This window comes from Rissa tridactyla, chromosome 1 (genome assembly GCF_028500815.1).
Source record: "Rissa tridactyla isolate bRisTri1 chromosome 1, bRisTri1.patW.cur.20221130, whole genome shotgun sequence".
Lineage (NCBI taxonomy): Eukaryota > Metazoa > Chordata > Aves > Charadriiformes > Laridae > Rissa > Rissa tridactyla.
In genome coordinates this window covers 101,021,138-101,040,278 of record NC_071466.1, presented here as the reverse complement: position 1 = coordinate 101,040,278, position 19,141 = coordinate 101,021,138, and the positions used below count along the sequence as shown (strand labels likewise).

Below are 19,141 nucleotides of genomic sequence, written 5' to 3'. Positions count from 1 at the left end.
TATATTTTGCATACAAAAAACTTAAATTTGGAGCAAATTTGTATAAAGCTCATCTTATTTTTTAATTAAATCTTAATGAAACTACACAATGAACATCCTAAATTAAATGCTGCAAAGGTACAAACAGATTGCACAGGCATGAAGAGGGAGGATTAAACAAACTCCACTACCCACAAAAACTGGGAGAGCATTTCAAAGAACAGCACCAAGATATGAAAGCCTTGTCCATCAAAAGTTTACCATTGTGACAAGCTGTCCTGGAGTTCATGCCATCAAACTCTAAACCCGGAAGTCCAGGCTGCAATACTGGGTAGGAATATCCAGCCGTATCTCTACAGTCAGCTAATCTGCAGGTTGTACTATAGCCCCCAAAATATTTCCCAACCCCTACTGACTAGCTAAGCAATTTATGTGAAAACTTTGCTTTAGTTTGTTTTGTTTGTTGTTTTTTTAATATATAAAAAAACATGCTATATACTGTATATCTATTATATATATTAAAAATATCAAATATAATATACATTACAGCACTATATATGCTATGGTTTAGATATTAAAATATACTGTATGTAGTGTATACATACTATATATATTTAAAAAAAATAACCAAAGCAAAGTTTCCACATAAATTGCTTATCTGGTTAATTGAGTAGTGGATATATAGCTACATATATAGAGAATATATATTTATTTGAAAATAGATATTATAAAAATACAGATGTGCCTGTAGGTATGTATTTAAATAAAAGTATGCACATACTTCAGCAGTACCTAACAATAACTTTTAGAAGTACAAACAAGTTTAGTATCCTGTTTACAGCTGTCAGCCTCTTTACAAAGGAGCAATACATGCATCAGTTTGGCAAACCACAGTAAACTAGGCTGTGTTAATAGCACATCTGTTGTTGCATCTATTGACTGTTGAGGAGAAAAATGAGCTAGAAAGGTAGTTATAGAATTATTTTTAAATTAGCAGATGCCCTGTGGTAATATCTCAAATTAGATACAATAAAGATTAGATAAGCTGAAACGGAAAATAAATATTATGTTTTACAGTAAACACTGTCCAAAGCTAGCTATCAGTTCACATACAGGACAACTAATGTTTCAACAGAACAACAGTGGGAATAACTCACAACATAAAGAAAACTAAATGCCTGGAAATTACCTGCCTATAAGGAACACTGTATAGGACAGTGATATCTTCCTCTTTCACATGAAAGAAGTCTCAAACTTGGCCCTATGTCTTTAACCATCTGGTTCTGTATATACTGGAAACATAACCTGCAGTTTTTTACTAAGTTAAGGGTATACTCAGCCCTCTTGGCAGGTGACTGTGCAATGAGACCCAAATGATGCAAGTATGCATTACTGTATTTTATCCTTACTGACTTTTAAAGAGCTTATTGCATGGCCTTGTAGAAATTTAGTGATACTCGCTCTTGCCCCATACTTACTTAAGGATTACCTTAAGGATGGGGTCTCTTCATTTAAGAGCTTTAAAAAGACATGTTGCTTTGGTAAAACAACAAATGTGACAAAACAACAAAAATGACATCCTGCTGTGCATGCACCTCAACTTTTGGGTGGTTATACAGGGCAGGGAATGGTAAACATTTTGTATGAGTTAAGACTGTTCCATAATAAATGAGGCCCCCTTAAAGCAAAAAGGTGGATATTAAAGTAAAAAATATACTGTTTATTTTCTTACTGAATCTTATTAAAATCTTTGGTAATGTTATTATGATTGTTAAACGAATGCAGCGCTTGGCAACTAACTGCTAATACGTATTGATACTTGCCAATGTTTGGCACCAACTGCGTATGGAACCAATCCTGAATTTGCTTTTGATTGGCAGTTTTACCTACTGGATGAACATCGACTATTAAAGAAGCTATGGCCAAAGTAAAAGGATGAGAATTAACAAAACAAAAAAAAAAAAGAAGAAACAATACAAAATGTGAGCATGAGGAGTTTTGCTCCAAGTTAGACGTGGAAGACAAATCAACATTTCAGACCCATGGGTATAAAAGGTACACAATACAGCAGAAGCTACAGTTTAACCAGAGTGTTAAAGAATTCCGTTAAAGAGAACAGAAACCAGATTTTCATCAAGCTTTAAAACACTACACTATAAACAGTTAAAACATCCATGTTAACATTCAAAGGAAAAGCTAAGAGACCAAAAGCTCAGTGATGGCTACCCAGAGTGACTGCTTCTACTTTTCACAGGAAGCATTTACACTAAAAGTGCGTGGAAAGTTTTTAAAAGTAACCAGTCTTGTTTTACCCTTAAAAATGACATGTTAGACAAGCTTCATAAGGGAAACATTACCAACTGTCTACTCAAAAAGCTACAAATTCCCACAAGATGAAATATTTGTAGAAAAGCCTTCCCTTTTTGCTGTATTAAAAGTCTCTTCAAATTTTCTCAAATAGTACAAGTCTCAAAAAAAAAAAAAAAACAAACCAAACCAAAATAAACCACCAAACCCAGAAGTTTTATATTTGACTCAGGAGTTTCGACATATGAAGCACATTCAAGTAAGATTTTCAGTTCTATAAAGCTATTACAGGATTTCCCCCACCCCAATTTTCTTAAGTTTTAGAAGGGGACCATGGCAACATAGTTCTGACATGTCTTGAGTTCAATAGCCAATTACAGAACTCAGCAGCTCTTTATTGCTGCTCCTCACGTCCATCTGCCATCCTTTCACATTGCTAATATTAAAACATAAAAACGTTTTCAGTATGTGTAACAGCTACAAATACTAAGATCTTTTCAATACAAAAGAAGTAGGTATTCCTTGTGGAAAACTGTCAAGATAGATTCATCTTAAGAGACAATCGTTTTGTTCTCAAGATTCTTAAACTGCTGCATTACAAGTGTGTATCAAAGCCACTACCTGAGAGGGCACAAAAATGTGAAACAATCAAATTTACAAGGCTGGTAAAAGTTTACTCAGCCTTGAAGAAAACAACCAACCAACCAACCAACCAAACATGCTGTCAGTAATAATCCTTTCTCCCACCGTATTTTTTGGCCAGGAAGCATTCAGTTGACACTGAACACTGGAAAAGAAGCAGCTTGGACACAAAAAGATTTTACTCTTTTGTAATGCAGTACTGAAGATGTCTCTTTTTCTCAATTGTCAAATTAAGTGGCGTAGAAAGTAACTGAACACAACTGATAAGAATTTTTGCTCCAAAACGTGACAGTCTTCAACTCTGATCAAATATTATGTGAGCCAGAAAAGTTTAATTCTGTTTTGTATGCTTGGTACAGAAAACAACCAAACAACCCCTTGAGCTTGAATACCTTTTTTCTTTAATTCCTTTAATGACTTTTGATAACTATTTGTGGGGCAGTAAACTCCTGTAAACCCATGTGTTAAGGCTAAACAATGCAGACTACTTTGAGGGAGGTGGGTGAGGAAGACCACTGGGAAAGATTAGTCTTTGCACCATAATAATAAAACAGAAGCTATATAATGAAGTCTTACAAATAAAAATAAATACTATGTAAAAGCGTGTGCAACAGTTCACACAATACAATCCTGCACATTAAACATACTCATTTTCCTTTTTAAGATAACTGCAAGTCATGAGAGCTGTCAAAGCCTGAAAAATTTGCTTTACTCACTGTAAAGCATACTGACGACTTGCACTTGAAGAAAGTTAGGTATTTTAGAAAAAGCTAATGATCCAACTGCATCTATTGCCACTTATGGTTATTCTGTCAAGTCAAGTCTTTTAAGAGTGTTTAAGATCTTTCACAATTATTTTTTTTTTGTGGGGCGGTGGGGGTGGAATCCCCAAACCCCAACCAGTTAAAATTCCTAAGGAGTTTTCAGAGGTTCAGAATCTGGTCTCTGTGATTAAGTGACAGGTTTGGAAAGATTAAACCAAACGGCAATGGTCTTTCAAATTTTAAGTCAGGCCCAATCTCCTAACAATATGAAGACACGTATTGTATGGAACCTGTTTTAATAAATCTCAGCATCATTCTGATAAACTTTAAAAAAAACAAAACCCCAAACCAAATCCCCAAATCATGATGTGTCAGCTAGCATACACAAGTATTTGCATAACGGACAAAATTACAGAAAAAAACCCCAAAAAGTAAAGAACTTGAAACAAGTGGAATGGTAAAACTTGCTTCTGCAACTATCTGGAATTTCTGCCCTTCAGTTGGCTGTTGTTAACCGCTTTACAGAGATCTTCTCATGCAATGTCTTATCAGTATGATAATGTAGCTAGAGCAGGGACATGATGCTTCAATGAGATAGATACAACACTGCTTAGACAGCCCTGAACCTATGGAACTAAAGCAAGCACGGAATAGGAGGATCACCACTGTATTGGTAACAGCATCCCCTGCCCTCCTCTCCCCCCAAAACCACCCAAACCCCCTAAATGTTAAATCTGGGAGAAGCCAGACATGCATCAGAACACTACCAATGCAGCATCAAAGTGCGTCTGTCTTAAGGACACTACACATCGCTGACTGAATAAAATCCAAAAGTCAAATCAAGTTACGGGTTCCAACATACACTATGAAAGTAAGAATATTTAAAGCACCTTTCAACCAAATTAATTTTGAAAGACCATCAATAAAAATAAAGTTACTTCAACTGAAAATAATGGTTGCAAGTCTGCTTTAGCACAGAAAATTTCAACAGAAAATTAAGATAATCTAAAGTAAGAACTATTACTTTACTCACAAACTCAAGGTAACAGAAATACAAACTAGAGGGGTTTTGTTACTGAAATTCTCGAAACAAGGAGCAGGCCAAAGAAAGAGAATCTACTTATATGAGATTTTCTGCTACCTCAAGCTGCATACCATAGAACTCGTTCACAGCACCCTTCAGAATATTCTTTAGGTTTTTGCCAACAAACCTGAAAGCCAATGTTCCTCAAATTTAACTGTCACAATGCAGACACATGCAGTATTACTTCAGAATGGGTATTGCAGGATTAGTTACTACATACTGCTACACAGATAAGCAAGCGCAAGTTAAATATGGAAAAAACAATCATGATTTCATGCCAAATTTTTTTTTTTTTTTTTTTTTGAGAAGAATGTATTGCCTGAAACGCACAACAACGGCCAGCATTCAGTCTGAACGGACTTCTAAATACCATAGAACTACATAAAACTATTACAGTTTTTTCTCAGTACTGTGTTTGGTAACCTCCCAGTTCCAAATCTGTCTAGACTTTCTAGACACTGTTATCATCATCACCATACCTTATAGTTCTCCTTCCCCCATTTATAGTTATTTTAGAACAAGGAACACTATTACATTTACATAGTCCAAATCCTCCCAATCATTATCCAGTCATTAATCTTATGTTGTCTCCTTCATCTAGTCAGTATCAAGAGTTAGATGCATTAACTTGAAAAATTTTACCTTTCCTAACGATTTTCGGTTTTCCTTTTCTCTTCCTCTTTTTTGTTTTTGAAGAACTTTCACAATAATTACTGTTATTGGAATCTGTCCCAGATTCTGTATCAGAAGAGTGATTGAAACTGGCACTAGGTCCAGATTTTGAACTCCCTGCAACTCTAGTTGGCACCAAGGTGTCCAATAAAAAAAATCTCCCATCCTCTCTGTCTTCTGTTTCAGATTCTGCTGTGTCTTCTAAATCACTCAAGACTCTTGCTTTTTTCAAAGGGGCAGCAAGCTGCAGACCAGTTCCTTTTCTGGCGTTCCATCTATCTGATTCAGAATCCACTTCATCCTCAGAGTTGCTTACTGCAGGCTTATTATGTGCAGCTGTTGACTGGTCAGAAACTTTTTGACTGCTCCCATCCTCTGAATTATGGCTTTTGGAGTCCTCCTCTGAAAAGTCTAGGGTGGGACTTTTCCTTTTGGGAGATACAGAATGGACTGTCCCACGTAACTGGTTATGACCATTGTTTTGCCAGTTTTTCTGCTTCATCTGTGAACGTGTTTCAGAATCTGAAGTTTCATTTTCTGATTCACTAACAAATTTTCTTCGTGCAGCAGATGAACCAGGTTGAGAAAGAATTTTCCTCTTGGTAAGCGGCTCTTCTGTTTCTTTTTCACTTTCAGACTTTAAGGCTGCATCATCCTCAGACCCCTCCAGTAACATTCGCCTGGCTGCAGCTGAGGCATTTCGGTGAGGCAGTTTTCTGTTTTTGCATCCAATGCCAATACTTTCTGAGCTTGAAACCTCTTCCTCCACATCACTCATTAGCCTTAACTTATTAGCAGCCACAGCAGCACTTCTGCGTAGCGTTTTTCTATGTCTACCAGTACTACCACTGAGTGACTCAGATGTCACCATCGAAGTATTTTCAGAGTCACTTCCATATAACTTTTTCCTGACAGTTTTTCTTGTATTCCCATTCTCCTGAAGAAGCGTTCCTGTAAAGGAAAGGAGAGATTAATATCTTAAGTATAAAAAGTAGCAGCTTCTTAAGTCTTACCAAATCTGGAACAGGTTCAACCCACAGACATGACAAGTGAAATATACTCCTAATAATAGTTACATGCTTTTGTTGTTTGCCAAGAGAAATTATTTAGCTATGTCATAAGTTTCAGATCCATTCTAGTTTAGTGAAAATTAGAACTTCTTTACGAATTATTGCTTTTACTTTCATGAAGATATAAAACATTGCAAGACATTCCCTCTCACTAGGCTCTCCGTTTCTGTCCTCCTTCCCTAAGTAATGAAAAAAATCTTTTTAAAAGTTCAGTGTAGTATTTTGAGAGGTTCAGAACTACCACCCATGAAAAAGTTAGTACCTTACATATACAACAATTTAAAAATACTAATTACATTTAGTTATATATTTATACACACTTGTGTTATTTGCTGATCACAAGAACTACTCAAATCTTACCTATTTGTTTTCTCTGAGCAGCTCGATTTCTAGTTATCCTACGATTGCTGTTCTTTCTTCTACATACACCATTGAGTAGTGGAGGTGACACATGAGCCACAGAGCTTTCTTTGCTGTCTTCTGAGCTACTTGTAGACGATGAAGATGAAGTAGATGAAGAAACCAAAGAGCCTTCTATTTCACTTTCTGTTAAAAAAAAATAATTGTCAATTACAATTCTAAACATACAGTTAGCTTCCTTAAAAGCTACATTTTGCTGATATGGTAAATCTTCAAAATTTCATCATGATATTATTTTCAAATACACTATCATGCCTTAAATGTTTGGGAAAGCAACAGAAGACTGGTGAGGAGGATTGTAAATACGCTCAAGTTACTCGCACCTGGGGTGCTGGGGATCACATATATCACACTAATTGTTATTCAGTCTTGGGTGCTTGCAAGTAAAACACTTGCATTTAGATAACTGAGTCTGAGACGGACTTAGGGACACCTTATCTAGCTGCTTAAGAATCCTGGCCTGTTGTTGAAGAAGATCAAAGCACAGTGGGAAAATATGCCTGTTTGAACCCTTCAAATACCAGTGAGAACAGGGAGTCCACGCACGCCCTTGCTAACACGGACTCTCTTGCTGCCCGCATCCCCTGCTTGCGTGCCTCTACCCAGGTGTTGCTTTGGAGACTCCCCGGTCTGTGAGATATCAAGATTAAACTTGTTCTTTGTCTTCAATCTGTGCTTTTGTGGTTGTTCCTGCATCCTGCCTGCATCTGCCCACACAAATGTCTTACATGTATGAAATCGAATAGCTCTACAGAAATATACCACTCCATATTTTTTCCAGTGTTCAGTGATAGGAAGCTTCTTTAACCTGTATGTAAGTAAAATAACACAGCTGTTTCCAAGTAGCAGACTTAAGAGAAAAGCATGTTAAAAAAGAACACAAAACATATTCTGACACATCTCTCTTACCAGGATTTGCATTCTTATTCTTTGAAAAGGTGAGGTGCAGGGGAAGAAGGAAAAGACAGGAAGGTTTTTATGTCTCGGGGAACTTCTGTCATTTGCTAATTTTGGATGACAATTTTTATGTAACATATATGGGTGTATAACCTGTATTTTATATAGTACCATTTATCAAATACACTACATTTTCCTCTCAAATAAGAGGCATCCATTCACTACGACTTTTGTAAAACAGCTGCTTGAAATGAAGAAATTCTATTATTCTATTTGGTAAGACTTAAGAGCATCAAGTAACCATGTAGTTATCAGGTGAACTTTTCCTATTATCAGTCTTACTCAGTTCGGCTTTGCTGTGAATCCCCATATACAAGCTGCAATAAACCCCATCCACTTGACTGCAAAATAGAAATACAACCAAGACAGCTCTGCCTGTAAGAAGCAAATTATCCTAGACGCAAGCTTTTTCATTAATAAAAGTTAAGTAAACTTACTGCATTCTATGGGATTTTAAAGCAGAAATTTCTATGTTCAGTACACAGATCTTTTTATAACATTCAATAATGTAGTAAGTGTCCAAAAACCATTAAAATACACAAAATTCTGTATTATGCAAAAACCAAACTGCACAGAAATCTTGTCTAAAAAAATTTCACATTAAAAATGCAAACCTCGTTTAACAATTTAAAATGCAATTGCAAATTATGTCAGTTATAAAGGAAAGGTAACATTAGTGGACAATTCATAGATAAGATCAAGATGAAAATCCTCATCTGAAACAGATTCCATTTCTGACCTGATGATAATGCAGAACAGTTTGTTAGTGTTGTGGATCTAGCTTTTCCATTCCTTTCAAATGACGCCAGGCATGCAGAATCAGAGGATTCACCAGAGGAACTATGGTTGTAATTGCTAGCATTCGTTTTATGGCTTGCAACACAGGCAGCTCTGCTTGAGGTAGGTTGAGTAAAAGAATCTTCCTGCTCAGATTCAGTTTTTGCCTGAGACTTCAATGGTTTCTGCTTCAAATTTCTAGTGAAAGGGGAAAGAAGTAAAAGCAACACAGGTTGTAAAACTATGAGAAATAATGGCAATTATGTATTTTAACAATACTTCTCTCTGAAAGCTTACGTAACTGTATGCCATATGATTTTAGATTTATGGAAGGGTAGTTAGATTTGTGAGCTAACATGGTGTGGGGCAATTTTAACTTTGACAAGGATAAGCATTAAGTACTTTCATTAAAATAATAGTCTACAATCTTAGTGAACTTATGTAAGAGGAGACATTCTTTCTCTGCTCTGAGAAACAAACAAGTTAATACTGAATGCCTTCTAGACTCAGTCTCACTGGAGTTAGCTAACTGTTTAATAAACCAATTGTTCTCTTCATAGGCTAAATATGATTGTCAGTATGGATATTAGTCAGTTGTGATATATCTCTACATCTCCATAATTTGGTTACCTGAGCATTTTGGTAGGAGGCTGCACTGAGTTTCGATTATGAAATCTTCTAGTATACCTCTGGTTTCGTCGTAGTTTTTCATTCTGTTTCTGACCATTCTTGAAATCTGAAACAATCCTTCTTATTTTCTCTTCAAATAGTGCTGACAATCTCAAGGTCATACTATAAATCTAGGTAAGGAAGTGGCTTATATTAAAAACAGAACCTTTCATCCAAGAATAACATTGCTAAAATTAAAATCTGTGCAGAAAAGAAATAGGAAAGGCATGGCACACAATGCTATGTAACACTAGATAAACAAGAAAGGAACATATTAAATACTTTTGTCATATTTCTCTCCGCTATATACCCAACCAGCAGCTTTATCAAAAGTAATTCCAAAATAATACTAATTTCATTAAGACAAGCATAACCCCCCCAATATTAATAGCTACCTTTGACTTTTTGTTTGGAGTATAAGATTTTGCATTGCTAAATATTAGTCTTATATCTTTGCACAGTTCCATTGGAGTGTCATAATTTCCAGCTTCCAGAGTTTCTTTCACTGTACCAAAGTCCATTGGAGTGTCTATAATATGTCTGTAATCCTATATAAAACACAGGGGAAAAAAATACTCAAGAAAGTATAGAGGAAAAACAACACTTTAGAATTTTAGCTACCCTTAAGTTTTAGAAATAATATGGACACAGATTTTCTTAACCATCAGCTGAAAACAGAACCACCTACCACACCAGACAGCAATGCTTTTGCTTAGACTAGTTGATTTAAAGTCTCCACTACATTATCCCATGCAAACTCTTGCTCATTTTCAAGGTGTTCTTCAGAATTTCTGAAGAATCATGAGTTAATACAATGTCATATGCCTGCACATGTAGATTTCCAGTTTCAATTCTCCTGAGTTTCCCCAGTAAAAACTACCATACCATTCGATGTTTTTATTGTTAATCAAAATGAGAAATGAGACTGCTGTAAATTGTTGGGTAGTCCTTTCCCTGATGCATTTTACTGCGAGAAGCAAACTGATCTGGTTTAAAAAAAAAACCCAAACACACACATACCCAAATCAAAAGACCTCTATCTTTCTCTTTGTTAATGAGTTTTAGAGAACCTCAAGAGGTTTTTAAAACCTGAAGTGAGACCCAAATTCAAGACGTGAAGTCCACAGGAAGAGCTGCATGCTTGTTAAGAAATTTTTTTCCTTAAAAGTTGCGTTTTTAGACAAAAAGAGACCAAAGAGTTATCAAGAATACCATGAACAGCTAAGAGAAAGAGATGGAACATAGCAAGTTTATAGCACAGCCTCAGTAAACAGGTTTTGTAGATTGCCCCGCAAGAAACTAGTTTCTTTCCCTATAAGGGACAGCAAGAAAACAAACAGAAAAAGACTGTGAGTGGTTTCAAACCACGTTTCAAACCATATCTAAGGTTATCAGGATATTTGTAGACACCACCATTGCTCTACAGTTGTTTTGTGTCAATATTTTGATGGATGCTATCTTGATGCACTAAGAGCATACAGCTCATAGTTCTAAGCACAGAACAAAGCAAATTTCTTTCAATGGTTTGTGACCAAAGTCATAAAGGGAACAAACAGCTCCAAAAGCAATGTGGAGATCTTAGTAGAGTACCAAATGCAAAGAGAAAAAAAAACCCAAATAATATTTATATCTTAAAAGGTTAATAAGAACAACTTACAGGATATTGATCCAAATCAACTGGTTGCCTGAAAGGTTCAGAATCTTCACACTGGAAAATTAAATTTACCAGTTCCATACACTGCTTCTTCCAACAGTTTTCATCATAGCCACTTTTCATGCTTTTTCCTTTTTTTAAGCCCCGCCCCTTCAAAAAAAAAGTTAGAAAAAAGCAACACTGAAATACAGCAAGAAAAACTAAACATGATAGTCAGTCTGGAATTACTTCTGTAGCAGAAAAATGCACTTCCAAACATATTGTTTTATAACAAAAAGTGTGCTATACTACTAGCTGATTTTTTCTTAATCTTTATGAATAAGCTGACAAATTATACAATATTCTTTTACTATCTTTCAAGTGTTTTTTTATACTAAATAACTAAGGCACACAAAAATATGCCTTCTGATACCAAATAATTATCAAAAGATTTGAATAATATCCATCACTCAAAATATTTTTTCCCCTGCATCTCAGCTGAATAATGTTTTTATTTCAGTATCATTCAGCTAATTGAAAACTGTTACACTGAACAGCACTGGTATCAAGGTCGTAAGATTTTCTTAGACAACTAAACAGAACAAGTATAGATGCATTAAAACAGCAAACAGCTATTTAAGCAAAGCTTTTATTTCCTTAATACCATGGGAAAAATTCTGTTCTGTGATTGTTATAAAACCAAGCATCACTCTCCCACAGAATTTCAATACAGTCTATTAACTAATTTTTCCTGCCAGCCCCGATTTGTGTCTATGTGGTAAAGATTAGCCAACTCACTTTTCTTCTTCTATATGATGTTCTTGGAAGACATTTTTCATCATCCTGCACAAAATAAATTCAATCATCTTAAAAATTATGTATGAAAACATAGGTAATGGGTGCTCCAAGTGTCATTAGATTTGATACTGTGCTAAAAATAGATTTATCTTCTAATTTCTCTCAATAAGACAGAAGATGAGTGTATCAAAAATACAACACAGCATTTGAGAGACTTTGGAAAGCAAGATCCTAGATACCACCACTGAAGATTCCCACCTCCAACTCTTGTCCTTAACACAAAGGAAAAACCACCACCATAAACTGCAATGAGAAGATACCCATCAGCTTTGAACCTCAATGACTAAAGATTATCAGTAATTCAATTCACTGATAATAAGTGTTATAAAATTTTCTCATTTTTGCTTGTCCTGAGTTTAGGAAAAGACATGTTGTGATTAAGTTACTTTTGATAAAAAGAAAAACCTTACAATGTGGAAGTACTAAGGTGATGCTGAAGTAGCAAGATAAAAAACTAAAATTTCTTCCCTACACATTAACCTGCAAGGGAGAGCAGTTACTTTGCAACTTCTATGAAGTCTTATTAGTAAATGCCCAATTAGAAATTAATATGTGAAAAGATATCGGTTTGGGCGCACTATAATTACACTATACAGCACTGCAGATAGCATTCATGACATAACAACAGTGCACATTTACCTCTATCAGATTTAAGATATATGCATTTATTAAATTCTCAGTGATGCATGCAAATGTGATGCATGATTCATATTGTGGTATATGGAGAAACTGAGAGCCAGAGTATCACTGCAATAGTTATATCACTTGTGAGCTTTTAGTATTTATGGCTATATCAATGACAATTTTGACCTTAGAAATAACCAGATGCATATAATTAAAAATACAATGAAAGACAGCTATTCATGTACTCTTGAAATATTTATATTATATTATTGCAGATTAACATGCTTAAGAAATACACTACCACTCACAAAACACCAAAGAATTGTTGTAATTGATAGCACACAAAGTACAGAATGCATATCTGCTACACTTCTTAGCAAATACTGACAACTCAAAATTATTTTAATAAAGCATCTCCTCACATCGTTCCCCACATTCATAATACATTCCATGTTTATATTAGCTATTTAAATGTATAAATACACACAAACATCTCTAAAGATAGTTGAGCAATTTTACCAAAAGTATTTGAAAGCTGGTTGTATTTTCTTACCACCACACATTACTGGAATTATCCATAAAAAAATCCTTACCAGATCAGTATCAAGACAATCTTGTTCATCATCTGTTGTGCTACACAGTTCAAAAATGTTTGTACAGTCTTGATCACTATAATGCAATTAAATCTCTGTTACTGGAATAGCAAAAACATAGCTATCATTTCCCAGCCACAACCAAGACTGGAAGACAGTAACTAAGAATTAAATGAAGTATAAAAATCACAAGATGATTATAATATCAACAAAGTGCATTTCAGAAGTGAGGGGAGGAGGGTGAAATTAGCATTAGGGATTTGAAAGAGGCCTTCATGCCTGATCTACCTGGAGGAAGACTGCGGACACTAACTTTTTTCAAAAATAAATCTCACAACTGAAGTAAGTCAGACAAGCTGCAACAATAACTTCTACACATATGCTAGAGAGCGCAGAACTTACTGTATAGGTTGAGCTACTTTCACGTCAAGTGACATTTTGATACTATAAATACCAGTGAATGCTACTATGGGAAAAAGTTAAAATGTCTCTATGCTGAACATTTAAGTATTTCCCCAGTTAAGATAATACTGAGAAAGAATTATACAACTGTCCTGCAGTGTATTGAAAAACAGCAAGAAATCAAAAGAAGCAGAATTCACAACAAGGGATATTAAGATGCTTATACTCTCCCACTGTGTAAGAGAGAGCATGAGTATTCAAGCACTTTATAGATTAAATGCCACTTACTTGATAAACTTTAAGAGCTGGGTAGTGATCTTTTTTGCAGCTCTAGCAATAGCACTCCCAGGTTCATTGAAGGTCCTAGCATTGCTTTCAATGTATCTTACTTCCCAAACCAATGCAGAGATTCTCCTTAAAATTAAAAAAACATAGCACCTTTAATACTAAGATAAAAAGCTTAAAAACTGCAAAAATTGTATCTTATTAATTTCCTGTCCATGTTAGATTAACATAGGTGTCCTTTGTTTTAAGTCTCATTAGACCAGTCTCAAACTTTTCATTCACACGGAAAACTGAAGTATGCGTGCATGTATACGTATACAGACAAATACTCACTCAAGGAAGCAAAAACAACAATGCACATCTTTACTTGCTCATTTTCCAATTCATTATTGATAATTCATCTTCAGAAAGCTTGTGAAACTCTAGCACGCTTTGTTTTCATTCTTAAAATTCAGTTAATAAAACTAGCCAAGAAAGCACTAGCCTTTGCTACCGCTAAATTATAAAATATCACTGAAATATTTGTGAGGATTGTGGATTCCCTGGATTCTTTAAAATCTTATGTCTTTTTTAAAAAACTTACATTTGAAGGGAAAAAAAGTACTCTTTAATCACCACTGTAAATTATAACATTTGTTCTGGAAACATCAGAAGTTGCTTTTTACAAAGCCCTATCAGTTTCGTCCCTCATTCTGTACCGTAAGTTTTTATCATTTAAAATGTTGGTGGTAATATTAACATTTCACCTCTGTGTTTAGGTCCATTTCTGAAAGTAATAAGCGCTTAAGAGCTTAACCCTCATCAAGTTCAAAGTAACTTATGTACAACAGTTCAAAATCTGAATTAAGTCTCCAGCACTGATGTAACTTCAGGGTTTGTTTTAATATTTATTAATTTCAAATAGCACATTTCTCGAAGAAAGAATATCAGCGTTTACTGTAACTCTGAAGACAGTACCAATACAAGCTGAAATCAATTTCCTTAACTAAGAAACTTAATAAAAATTACTATAACGTTGCAGTTATCAAGCAGCAGAGTCTGGCTACAAAACACCAGTAATGCTGAATTCAGACACTGCACTACTGCTTTTCAGAATGTTTGTAGAAAGAGTAACTGCTCTTCTTACTAAAAAAAGTTTAGACCTTGTCACAACAGACTAACTCAAGGCTACATTTTCCCTTATTTCTACTGCTATTACTAACCTGTAAAATCGATTAGCCAGTCTTGTCCGAATAGTGTTCAAATCTGTTGGATAAGCAATCACGGTACAATACTTGGGATATGTACACAGGTCAACTGGACCAGCAAAAGCTGCTGAAATGTCTGTTAAGAAACAGCAAGATTAATTAAACTATTTCAAGGCTTTTATGCATATTACAATTGTGCTAGGTGTTCAACTGCTATGTATAATTCTTCTTGATAAAACCAATTATGTAAAAAAAAAAAACAAAACCTCAGTAGAGACAAAGAGAAAGAACTGCATGTAGAAGTGTATGAACATTTACAGTACTTTATCATAGAGAGTTTTTAAAGGATGCCATGGATATTCCAGGGACCTGTTTATACATATAATGATAGAAGAAAACCACCTAAAGGTTAGATTACATGCTCACCAAGAGTCAGAAGCTGATCAATACCACTGATAATCCGTTCACATGCTTCATCACGAGATCTCATCCCCCACTCCCCTTCTTGGGGTTTGTATAGGAGCTTCTCCACCTCTTCAAAAGTCACAGAAACACTAGCTCCTAATTCTTCCGGCTGATCAACTGAAGAGTGATGGCGAATAGGAAAGGGTAAGAAGTGAGAACACAAAACAACAAGATAAATTAAGTACTCACACTTATTAAATACTCATGTGTTCATAACTGACAAAAAAAAATTCTTGCCTTAAAATGGAGTTTGAATCTAAGACTACAGGGAAAAGAAGTACACAAAATGCATACAATAGCAAGGATATCCTTTAGTCAAGTTTTCTGCAGTTCTGAATTTCCAGAAGACTCTTTCCTCTCTTCATCTAAGCACTAGACTTAAAAGAGGACTTAAACTCAGAAGAGCTGTTTATACGCTTTTACTTTAAATGCACATCCAAAACTTCACAGAATCCTAACTTAGTTTAATGAGTCAATTTGTGCCCCCAACCTTTAAACACGTGCAAGATAGGCAATATGTTTTGTGACATCCTTCCTGGTATTAACAACTGTGATCTCCTGGACATTTAAAAAAATATTTCTTTTGAACATGTCAGATTAATTGTTTCAAAACAATAAGAACTAGTAGAAACATACAGCTGTGATATATAGCTCTGTGGAAAGAGTCACGCTTCCAAAGACTAATGCAACGTGGCTGATGCAGAAGATAAATGTAATGGTATAAAGCATGTAGACTTATAGCTGGAAACTAACAGTAAGAACTTCCGTTGGCATCCAAGAGTCTGTCCATTAAAAAATGAAAGCAAGAAAAAAGATAGAATCCTTGTCAGTGTTAGGATGACTGTAATCCATTATTATGTTACATACAAACTCTAAAATACATTTCAGCTTCAACTACTGTAGTGAAAAAAAAACCACCAAGCTTTAGCAGAGGATCTTCTACATTTATGAAAAGGACTGCTTTTTCCTTCAGCTGAACAGTGTTAATTTTAATAACCCAAAGCCATTTCTAGTTCTCTGTTCATTATAGTATTGATAGAGCCCTAACAGTATTTGCTATACACTGAAATCATACTAAAGATGAAGCAGTTCTTCAAGAAACGAATGGGTAAAATACAAAAAGGTGCTAGGAAAAGCTGAAGGGGCAGAGGGGACTCACTCACGCGATCCTTCTAACTCATCCTTGAGCCAAACCAAATTCTGCAACCAAACTTCCTGAATACAACACTAAGAGAAAGCAGCAAGTAATGCTTCTACACTTACATAGGGTTGTGTCAAGAAGAACTCATATGGTATCTGGTACTCCATTGCATAAGCGCTCAAGGGGGATTTTCTCCTGCAGGAGTAACAACTAAAGCAGAATGACAGACTAAAACAAACAAAACTCTGTCCTTCTCAGCAAGCATGTAAAGATCTCTGCTTTGCATTCTTTGCAGCACCCTGGTACATGTGACACAGAAGACTTTTCGTAACAGCCAGTCCACACCAACAGTGGTTTAGTAAGCAGGCTGCTGAAAACAACTTTCAGGTCCATATGCACCAGCTTTTCCTGGTCTTGACAGAATTGTCCCTGACAAGAACAAGAGTTTGACATCTGATACTGTACCTTGATAATCATGAGACAACGTTTAGGCTTGAAGGATACGAAAGGTAACAAATTAAAGTTGTGACCTGCTAGTTAGTCTAACTTCAGTGCTGTTCTTCTACCACATCTGTCTTAGTAAACTGAACAAAATAAAGAATAAATATTTCAAGCGGCAAACATGAGGTACAGTTTCAATTTGATCTGTAAGTCATTCAATTGAAGAAAGGAAGAGGAAGCAAAGAAGGGGTTTAATCCTGTTTTATACTATATTGTTAACATAATAATGCTGTCTAGAAATGCACAAAACCTTTCTGTAAGAGTTTTACTTCCCTACAGAGTGCTATTTTCTGCCTGGAAAGAAAGGTAGAAAACAAGGAGCTCTGTATTGTCTTCAGACAATTTTTGTTCTTCATCTAGTCTAGTGGTTGCAGTGGTACTTATCATTGACCTGTTCAAAGGATGCTCTTCTAAATTTTTTGACCTTATCCAGAAAAGACACACTACCTTTTAGCACTTTTTTTGTTGTTTTTGTTTGGTTGTTTTTTTGTTTGGCGTGTCCTTTCACAGTTTTCCTATAGTAAAGTTGTAGCTCCTCAGATGACTCAAACATTAAACTCTTAACATGGCAAAGTAACAACTTATTAGATCAAAAATAAGTTACAATTTGCCTCTGATACAGAGAGTAAATGATGACTTAAACAGGTAATACCATCCAGATTTAAATTAGCATCTGTAGGATGTCTCTGTCATTACATTGCCAGTGGAGCAATTTTAAGAATTCTAGTTCCCTTTTGCTATCAAACTTAAGCAGTTGAGAACGCTACTATATTTCAATCCATGGGAGGAAGAAGTGGTAGTTAATACACTACTATGAACAACAACTTAAACCATAGTATGCAGTGTTCAGAAGAAATTGACACAATTTATCCTGTTAAAAAAATAAATCCTGACTTAAATTCACATGTAAGGCTTGTAAGCCTCTAACAGTAATATGACTGTCTCAGTGATATATATGGGGAGTATTAACCAGTTCATAATGAGTAAAGAAAAGCTTCTGTATGTCAGGAGACAGACGTTGGTGATGAGAAAACGGAATGTTTCAATTAAATCTGCATGTGTGTGTAAAACGAAAATCCTGCCGATTACTTGCTTTCCATAAACCAAAATGCATAAAGATTTCCATTTCACATTTTGATTTCAGACTGTTTTGCAGAATTCGTCACCATAAAATATGACTGAAGCAGCCAGCTAACACTTCCAAGATTAGACAGGTGGCTACTGAGAACATCTGCATGTGTACAATATATTTATATTTAAGAAAAGAATATAGCATAAGCCTTTCTGAGGTCTACAAAACAAGCTAACTCCTAGCAAAGCTCATTAAGAAAATTAATATCTTTTTGACAGCTTATTCAGTAACTACTCTCAGTATTTCACAAACTTTCCTCCCTCCACCCAGCTGGTACTGACAAGCACTAGACAGCTTAATTTCCTAAAACAAACCAGGAATGCAACTGTTTCACTTACAGTTAATTTGGATTTGATCAGAAAACTTTACAAATTGCTGGTTTTAAACTATATGCAGTAAGAATTTGCTGACTGGAAATTATTTTATACGTATTCTTCTCCTGTCCCCTTATAGTATAATGTATACAACAAACTAGTTTTTTGAAACTTGATATGTTTTTGCGACTTGACATTTGGAAGTAGCAGGTTGCATAAGCCAAAACTACACATTCAAAGTATTTCCTTTAACGTTGCTCTGAAAGATGCAAAGGGAAAAAATACAGGTATATTCAAGGTATTTCACCAAATCTGAAGCAAGACTGTCTTTAAGAACTTTATTGCCTAAACGCACAAAACCACCCTGCTGACATTCTCTGTAATTTAAAGGATAACTATTACCATATTAGTTCCACCTGCTGAATAGATATGCACTGTACTCAGATGACTTAGTGACAAGAGTTGCAAGAAAGACAGGCGTCATCTAAGGTCCACTACCTGCATGAAACAAAGGAACTGGAAAGAGGGAGAAGCACATTAAACTGCTTTATTAAGTGAATTTCCACCTACCATTATCAGGAACTGGTTCCATGTCCCACGGGCTAAGCTTTTCAATTTCACCATTGTCCCATCTGATTAACAAATTAAAAAAATAATAAATAAAA

The 19,141-nt window shown here is 35.3% G+C and overlaps 1 protein-coding gene across 3 annotated transcripts in view; it reads right to left on the bottom strand.

Annotated features, from left to right (window-relative positions):
* The window catches only part of BRWD1 (bromodomain and WD repeat domain containing 1), a 58,789-nt gene that overhangs the window by 4,331 nt on the left and 35,317 nt on the right, over positions 1–19,141 (bottom strand). For 2 of the 3 annotated variants that reach the window (XM_054189143.1, XM_054189144.1), the window contains 12 exons: positions 19,047–19,108; positions 15,350–15,505; positions 14,939–15,059; positions 13,740–13,865; positions 13,050–13,125; positions 11,773–11,817; positions 10,999–11,145; positions 9,737–9,889; positions 9,303–9,472; positions 8,635–8,870; positions 6,879–7,064; positions 5,419–6,399 (listed from right to left, as the gene is read on the bottom strand). In XM_054189143.1, the coding sequence (XP_054045118.1) occupies positions 5,419–6,399; positions 6,879–7,064; positions 8,635–8,870; positions 9,303–9,472; positions 9,737–9,889; positions 10,999–11,145; positions 11,773–11,817; positions 13,050–13,125; positions 13,740–13,865; positions 14,939–15,059; positions 15,350–15,505; positions 19,047–19,108 (2,459 nt within the window). Of the gene's footprint in view, positions 1–5,418; positions 6,400–6,878; positions 7,065–8,634; positions 8,871–9,302; positions 9,473–9,736; positions 9,890–10,998; positions 11,146–11,772; positions 11,818–13,049; positions 13,126–13,739; positions 13,866–14,938; positions 15,060–15,349; positions 15,506–15,533; positions 16,725–19,046; positions 19,109–19,141 lie in introns of those variants that run through there. The other variant, XM_054189145.1, reaches the window with a different exon arrangement.